This window comes from Chelon labrosus, assembly GCF_963514085.1.
Source record: "Chelon labrosus genome assembly, chromosome: 21".
Taxonomy (NCBI): domain Eukaryota; kingdom Metazoa; phylum Chordata; class Actinopteri; order Mugiliformes; family Mugilidae; genus Chelon; species Chelon labrosus.
The window spans coordinates 2,455,957-2,464,871 of record NC_140354.1 but is presented as its reverse complement, the minus strand read 5'-3'; the positions used below and the strand labels follow the sequence as shown (position 1 = coordinate 2,464,871).

Here is an 8,915-nt window from a genome sequence, read left to right as displayed (position 1 = left end):
AGCAAATTACAGCAGTTAAAACAAACGTACTGAATACAAAGATCCTTTATTACCACTTTTAGCAGGCCAACTGAACAAATCAGCAAATGTTAAAATTAGCTTGTCGTCATAATTTACAAACCACATGGTTCTACATTCATGTAACCACAGATGCAGAATTATCCTGCCACAAACCTGTCAAATCATGCTATAATGTGCCCACACTGTTCGTGTGTTACATACATTTCTCCCCGGTAGAATCTCTTGCTGAAAGCACATTCATTGTTATCCATATGGTGAGAGTGTGGAGCAGTACAATGGAACTTCAGTAGGTGGCGCTACTTCCTCTTACAACCCGAGTGGACCAGAGGCTGGAATTATCATCAGACACTGGAGAGACCTACTACTCCATGACTTCTATAAATACACACAGGTATACATAGCTGCATACATAAAGGTATACTGGTGCCATATTGTACACATATATAAAGGAATATATTAATATCAAAGACATACACATGCTTACATACTAGTCAAAAATAATTTAGATTATGAAAGATAAATCATACAAAAACAGTACTTCTTAAAGTAAATCTCTATATAAAGACAATATTCCCTAAGATCTAGTATTGAGGTCTTCTTGTTTTGTTTTTTTTTTTGTTTTTTTGTTTTGCAATAGTCATTTGAAGCTGTGGTGGAGGACGGGGTGGAAAAAAGAGACGTCTCACAAAGTGGCAGGATAACTTCCATCGTGTTGAAGGAAATCAGCGCAGGAAAGTGCACACAGAAGGATGTCACAGCTGCTCTGCTCTGTGTCACTTTCTTTTCCCGTCTCTCATTACCCCCCCCCCCTTTCTCTTTCTCTCTCCCTCTCTCTCAGCCTCTCCCGCTCCTCGTCAAGACCTCCCTCCCCGCCGCATTATTTGTTCTGGACAGCAGCACACAGACACAGGACGAGTCGATTCGGATCCACCTCCATCCGGTTCTGTTGTTTGCATCTTTGGTGAGCGCACGTACGTACGACTGCTTGGCTTTGCATTCGCTCAGCCACTGTTTTTTGTCCACGCCCAGGCAGCCGGCCCCAGCCACACCCATCGGTGCGGATTTCCCCGCAGTACCACTACCCCTTGACCTGCTGGTGTTGCTTGGCTTGTCAGCCTCGCGGCAGCGAGTCTCATAGAAGTACTGTTTGAGAGGTCCTGTCTGAGTCTGGATTTCCTGTAAAACGGTGACCTGCTGTCCATGAGAGTCGATGGCGATATTCTTGTTAGTCACCCATACACTTTCCGACTCGCACACCGACTTCTCCCCTCTCCTTCTGTCAACCAAATGTGAGCGTTTATCCCTTTTAACAGGATGAACAACCTCTCTGGTGACTCTAGTAGAGTCTGCCCAGCTCAGAGTTGTGCCCCTATCAATCGCTCGGTCACCGTGACCCTCGATGTGTCCGTCCATGTCCTCCTGCTCCTCTCTTTCCCCGTCTCCCTCCAGCAGGCCAGTCTCCAACATGAGCAGGAGAGGTGGGTGTTCTGGAGGTGATGGGGAAGGAGAGAACAGGACTCGTGGATGTGCGTCCAGAAACATCTCATCTCCTTCTAGGAAGCTGTCCAGCCTGTCTCCCACACCCAGCCCTGCCTGCATGGTTAAGCTCTCCTCAGTTAGGCCTTTTCCAGTCCCCAGTGTCCTCTGGCTCCCTGTCCTGACTGTCGGTGCATCTCTCGGCTGCTCTGAGGGAGCAGTCGGTTCTGGTCCTCTGTGACCCTTTAGTGTAGCAGCAGAACTGACAGCGTCATGCTTTTCCACCGCAGAAACCTGCAATGGTCTGACTGTAGAATCTGTAGCGTCCTTCTTGGAAACGTCCACAAAACTGAAGTAATCTTGCCTGCTGCTGCTATCAGCCTTATTGTCCTTTGGTAGTGAACTATCCTCGGAAATATCCTCGGTCCTGAGCGTTCCTCCTTCTGCGGGAACATCCAAGTTGACACTGCTGCTGTCATCACTGCCTGAGTTGGTGTTTGATGGGTAGGTTCCTTGGTTTTCCACTTTGGATGTGGAAGTCTCTTCATGTGTGGAGGATTTTAGAAAATCCTGAGGGTTGTGTTTTTTCGTGTGTTGGCTGAGAGCCATGTTGTAGTCCGTTTGTGAGGCATTTCCACTGAAGCCGTAGTCCACAGGGGGAGCTGCAAGGCGAGCGGCCGGGTCATGATGGTGCTGTCTGCGGTTGTCAAAGCCAGGCTCTGTGGTCGCAGCAGCAATCCTGGACACGGGCTTGTGAGGGAAGGGCAGGGCCGAGGCAATCACCATGGCAACCAGGGGAAGCCAGTGCATCACTCCCAAGACGTATCAGCTGGTGTTTAAAAGAGAGAGGAAGAGAGAGACTATGTTATTTTACACAATGCAAACTGTGGCTTTTACGGTTAAATTAAGTACCACAATTAAAATGTAAAAGGAGAGGTTTTACTGGTGGCCCGCAGCTTTAAGACCTGGTGCTTTAACTGCTGAGGTATGGCTTTAAAATCTTGGCAGAAGTCGTGGAAAAATAGGAACAAGTACAGCGAGGTCGCTCTCTGATTCTTCATGTAGAGCTATGAATGCTGCAGAATCTGCAGTGTGACGTGCTGACCTCCAAACAGAGACACAGACAACCTGGTATGTATGCAAGCCAGAAACTTAACAGCCAAAAGAAAATGGATTAAAAAGACATCTGCAGCCAGAGAAAACAAACCTTCCCTTCAGCTTTTAAGGGCATGTTTATCTTTTTTTCTTTTCTTTTTTTTCCTCTTCTGTTCAAGAATCAAGAATAAGGAAATCGAATTTGATTTATATTACTTGTCAAAACACACGCATGAGATGGCATGCCTGTGTAAACCTCAGGTATTCCACCTGACCACACATGCTCTGTGGGTGAATGTGTTTCCCCCTGGGAAGATAATGTCTGACCACATACTTGTACTGTAATTCTTAAAGTGCAGGGGTTTTAGCTATGATCACTATTGTAAGCGTCCCAGCATGCCCTAACTTGCATTATCAAACTCAGTGCAGTTTGTTATTACAAAAAATCCCCTGTACTTTTTGTATGTAGATATATAAAACTACCATTGCAGATTTTCCTAATAATTCAGTAATTAAACAGTGGGTTTCCAGAACCAGAAGACATCTAGATCTCAGAGCCAGTCTTTAGTTGATCTAAAGAGAACTAATCAGAAACTAGTTTGATAATCGCTTTATTGTTTTATCCCATTTTCAAGAAAAGCTGTCCAACACTTAAACAATTCCAGCTTAGCAGATGTGAACATTTACTGATTTTCTTTGTCTTGTGAATCAGAATATATGTGAATTATCCATTATTGTTATTCTCTCTCTTTCTGTCTCTACCCTGCCAGCCTCAGGCAGATGGGTCCCTCCATATGAGCTGAGTTCTGCTCAAGGTTTCTTCCTGTTAAAAGGGACTTCTTCCTTGCTCCCGTTGCCTTATTGCTTGCTCTAGGCGTCTCAGGTTGGGTTTTGTAAAGCGCCTTGAGACAATTTGTATTGTTACTGACGCTGTGTAAATAAAATTGAATTGAATTGAATGGTTTTCGCTGTTTTCACATGTTGTACAGACCAAACAAAGAACTGATTCATTGAGAAAAAAAAATCATCATTTATATTTAATCAAACTCACACACAGCGTTTTGCCGTCTAGGTCATTTAACTGCAAATCTGAAGATACGCTCTTGGTGACAAAGTGAAAAGTGATTATAGTAACCACCTATACAAAACTCAAATAAAACACTCCCTTGTGTAAACCTAAAGTACACATTTGCTGACATGCAAAAGCCGTTTCAGGTGAATTATTTTGTGATTCCATGAGATCACGTGGGTGAAACAAAAAGTTCTGATGAATCACTACTGTTTCGTCGTGGGATTACCCAGTGACTAAGAAGAAAAATATTCCAGTCACCTATCCATGAGGCAGGTACAGAGGGATGGCACTCAAGCAGTACTTGGAGGCCCACGCGGCAGATTTAGTTATTTGTGTGAAAGCAGGGAGGAGGTCACTTGGAAAGAGTTAAAATAGGAGGAATGATCAGAATGTCAGTGATGCAGCTTTACTGGCGAGGCTCCTTCGTGGTTCTCTCAACTGGAGAAGAGTAGAAAAAAAAAACAGCAGGGCAACCTAAAGTGCAACACGGTAGATGTGTGTGTTTGTCTGTGCGGGTGTGTGAAACTAACTGAGTGGATGTATCATCAGTGGAAATCAGTGAGTGTGTGAACAAACAAACGAGTGACAAAAGTAAATCCTTTCTGTGACAGGGCCTGTACTCAGAGGGGCCACACCCTGCAGCGCAAGGTTTGGTTGACGCATCACTCATGCAGTCACCTCGGGTGCTCAGAGTGCCTGCTTTTCATGCTGACAGTAAATCACATCAAAGTGTGCAGAACTTCCTGTTTGCTCAGGCTACTGATCCGAGTGCGGCGCCTGCCAAATGTTGTGTGTGATGAAAGCAAATTAAACGGTAAATCCGACACCACTCGAACATAAAGAGGCCAGCCGACACTGAAAACAAGTTTGCATCTAAGGTGAAGAGAGTTTGCCGACGCTGAAGGGGAGGATGAGATCGTTTGAAATGAGAAGAGACGGTACATTGTGAATTTCTAGGAAAAATGTGAAAGGTTTATTGCAGGAGTTAAGCGTAAGGGCTTTCTTGGTGCATTCGGACATCACACAGAAGGCAGGCAGACTCTCTAAGTGGTTTCTTTGTGAACCAGCAGCAGCACTTCATCACCATGCTCCATTTGCTACAATGACACGCATCATTTGAGCTCCCTGCAAGGCTAGACAAGGACCACGACGTTCTCCCACCGTCTGGACCGGTCCCAAGACCTTTCAACCTCCCCCGCCCCAGACGAACGCACACAAATACCCCAGCCTCCAAAACCTCACGTAGCAAGTAAAACCTCTACACTGCACACTTATGTTAATCCTAATCTCCGTAACTTGAAAATCTTTCAAAGGAGTGCAGGAACCAATACCCTGAAACCACAGGACAGGGGCTGAACAAACAGACGGAAACCAACCACCTCATCAAGCAACAATCCATGAATAAACACACTAAACAGACTAAACTATGACATTAACTGTTAAACCTCCACGTGCCATTTAGCGCTGATTATGACTGAATAATAACCACAGAGCTCAGATTCCGGCCTTGCTGGCAGGTCTTCTGTTGATTTTGTGCGATCACATCCCTTTCAGGTCAACCGCTGTGCGTTTGTCATGTTCAGAACTATATGAATCCTTAAGGTGCAGCTTGTTGCCAAAGTGTTTAATACAACATAAGGGAGACAACCTCAGCGAGCATTTTTAAGTGACAGCTTGAAACAGATGGGTTTCACTTTGTTTTCTTTACACACAGCACTCTTTATTATTCCTGTCTATTTCATTTTTTCTTTAAATTGAACTTAAATGTGTGTGGTTTTTTTTGCAGTTTCTTATGGTATAGAGTGTTTGTGCTACTTTTCCTTATATAGTGTGATACATTCAAATGTTTACGGCTGGAAGTGATGCTTATTTTAATTTTATTTCATATTTTAGTCATTTTCTGATTCTCAATTGTTTTATTTTTATTTAGTTAAATAAAAACTGTGGGAAAATGCTCATCATCAAGTCTGAGAAAAAGCCACAAAATATCTTTTTTTTTTCCATCAGTTTTTTTTTTTTTTTTTTTCTGGCAGAGTAAACTCGAACATTTAACCAGCAGAGTAAACTCGAACATTTACTGTAACATTAAACATTAAATAGAAAAAAACAGATCAACATAAGCAAGCCACTTTAAATCAGCATGACTCACATTAACAAAACCGCCTTTGATTATGTGCAAAGACTGCAGAGGCTCTGCAACAGACAAACAGGATGGCGTAATCCATTTAGGAAAGTGTTTCTTGTGTAAATGTGGCACCTGGTTAATTGGTCTGCCTCCTGTTAAGAGTGCTGCCAGTGTGAACGAGACAATCCAGATGAGACAATGTGAGTAAAGGAGGAATCGGGGGGGAATTATGGTACAGAGGGCTTCCGGCTGCAGGACCCTCCTCAGGAAACAGATGTCAAAAAGCAGCTCCACACCTGGCTACTGTGCTTTTATCCTGTTTTCTAACTAGCCCCCTTCCTCTTGTGCGGCTTATGTCAGACACATCCGAACGACAGAGAGACACTGCATTCTGGGTTAACATTAAGGAGAATCCTGCCTCCTTGAAGCGACCCAAAGAGCAGCTGGTGGAGGGTGTCTGGAGGCTGGCTGATTGAAGGAAGTTTCCCTCAAAGTAGTTAACACCTCAGATGACATCTTTTGGAGCTAAGTTGTCTGAAGTGGTTCCTTTAGAAACAACAGGAGCGGCTGTGATAGCGTGTAGCATGGAAAAAAAACATGCAGGTAAATGTTTGTCCTCCCTCTCTTTCTCTGCAGGGCAATGTAAAAGCCTCACATGTGCACATTAACAGTGCCCTGCTGTCCTGCTGTGCAAACAGCCAATTAATTCCAGGTCTGTGATTGTTTCATACCATGCTCACCCTGCACGGTCCTGCTCCCTCTTCTCTAGCTCCATGTGGAGGGCAGCAAGTCCCTTCTCACATCACTTGTGGATCTCTCCTTCATCAACCAAAATGAAGTTTGCGATGAGGTGCATGCAGCGTTGCAAGAAACAGACACTTTTAAAGCTTTTCAAGTGTTCCCTATACCCTAGGATAGTGAGATGAAACATCCTGCAAGTGCAGTCTGACTGAAATTTGAAGTTGTTTTCACTTTGACCAAAAAAGAAACACCCACAGAGTCAATTCAGGCCTGGATCTGCACTTTATGCTTCAGATGGCACCTTGTGTGATCTACCTGTGGGTTCGGGTTGTGACACGGTAGCTCTCACCTCACCTGACTGACTGCCAACCAAAACAAAATGTGAAATATCCTACAAGTGGAGGACTGCCAAGTTAAATAACAAGCAAAACAGCACTGCCAGTGGATCAAGTGATCGTTTGCAGCGAACTAGAAATATTTAGGTAGAGAAGTTATCTGAAAAACAATACAACAATTACATAAACTAATACATAAACAAATAAGTAAGGCTTGTGTGCCCACAGTGGTTCATAAACTGATCCAATTAAATAACTGTATGGTTGTTAATCTCATTATGTAACATTTGTTCCACCTGACTGACTGGATGCATGAATAAATCAATACAGATGTGTGTATATTGACTGATTCATATTTTAAAAACATATTGTGTGCACAGTTGAAGGCCTACATGTATGATTTAAAGCCATACCGTTTAGGTGAGATCCGGACCCCGCGTCCTTCCAGCTGACACCACATTGATTATAGAGTCCTGTCGCCAGTTGCTCAACTGGTTCCAAAAAATAAACTCAAAAAAACACATTCACAAAACAGCCACAAACCAATCACACACATTTCGTTCTCCTTTTAATAGTCCGTGACATCGCATGTGCCCACTAAAATCCGCCGAGGGGGAAAAAATGAAAAGTAAAGAAGTTACAAACCAGAAAGTCTCTCCTGTCCCGGAGCGCTTCCACTGACGGGGGTAAAACGCGGTAGCTAATAAGCCCAAAAAACTATCAAAAGTGTAAACCTAAGGTATTCCATGAGTTGGGACTCCTCCAAGGCGGGCCGAGGGAAATGTAAACGAAGAATGTGAACGAAGAAGTGGAGCGGTGGAGAAGTTGGCCAAATGTTTTAAGATCTGAACTCCGCCTGAAACGCGTAAAGTCGGACCAACGTGAAGCTAGCACGAGTTAGACACGTCACTTCTGGTTATCACTTTCAAAATAAAACCGCGGTCGCGGGAGTCTCTATTGCGGCGGAACGTTAAAGGCGCGTCGACTCTTTTATTTCGAAGACGAAAGCAGCGACTTCTTGCTCAGCCTGATGCCAGCTCGACAGCGAATGACTCCGGTTTCTGTGGGGAAGCGCAGAGACGACTCGAAGCTTTTTCCCCCCTCAGGAGGTTAGTGTGAGATATACAACAATAAACGAGTAACATATGTGAAAGCAAAGATATAAAACAACCAAGGTATGGTTCAAAGCAATTATCAGTTATTCATTTAGCAAAATTAGCCAAAAAATCGCATTTCTTAGCTAGCTAGATTTTAACATTAACATGCGTGACTGAGATATGTTTTTATCTTTCCCTTTTCCCACTCCTGCCACACTTCTCACGAAAACTGTGTGATGCAATTCCAACTTCCAAATTCCAATACTGGCATTGCTCCAGCTATTTTGACTTTATAATGCGTTGTAAACATTGCAAATGATTAGAAATAAGTTGTTGCGAGGCTGGATGGCGTAAGTCGCCAAGGGCCTGCAGCGTGCAAGGGTGCAACAGGATCCAGTTTGGCACAATCAGACCTGAGGATGTAACCATCTGTTTTAATGCCAAATCCGAGTCTGCTTTCAGATTGCTTCCTGTTAAGTTGTGCCAGTTGTTTCTTTTGGTTTTTTTACCTCCTCACCCTTCGAGTGTTTGGCTTGGTTCATTTGGAAGTTGGCTTTTACCTATATGTTCACACTGTAGACGCTCAGATATGGCGTTTTGCTTCTACAGGATCATTTAGGAGAACAAAAACGCACACTTAGCACAAACAACCCGGACATAGACCATAAATAGGTATTAAATACAAAACAAGGAATACTGCTTAAAAAAAATGTGCGTTCATCTTAACAGGGGTGGACTTGCTGATTTGGGGCACTTGGGTAGAGGTTAATATGGGCCCCCCTAAATCCCATCCCCAACATTTCCCACTCCAACCAGCCTTGTTTTTCATAAACACCACGTCTTGTATAAATTTGCATTTTGTATTCCAAGCTTGACAAATCCAGTCTTGTATGAATCATGAGCAACAAATCTTCTATTATTTTATGGGAAGTGTTACGCTGACAGAAGTTGTT

General features: G+C 43.6%; 1 protein-coding gene across 2 annotated transcripts; it reads right to left on the bottom strand.

Moving 5' to 3' along the window:
• Positions 1–35: 35 nt before the first annotated feature.
• On the bottom strand, positions 36–7,758 carry ntf4 (neurotrophin 4). 2 transcript variants are annotated; one of them, XM_084570603.1, is made up of 2 exons: positions 7,279–7,758; positions 36–2,326 (listed from the first exon to the last, which is right to left on the bottom strand). In XM_084570603.1, exon 2 carries the CDS (start codon positions 2,305–2,307, stop codon positions 856–858), a length of 1,452 nt encoding a protein of 483 aa, XP_084426729.1. In that variant the 5' UTR covers positions 2,308–2,326; positions 7,279–7,758; the 3' UTR covers positions 36–855. The 2 variants fall into 2 exon arrangements, with proteins under 2 accessions (XP_084426729.1, XP_084426730.1); XM_084570604.1 differs by having other exon boundaries at positions 7,511–7,758.
• Positions 7,759–8,915: the final 1,157 nt, after the last annotated feature.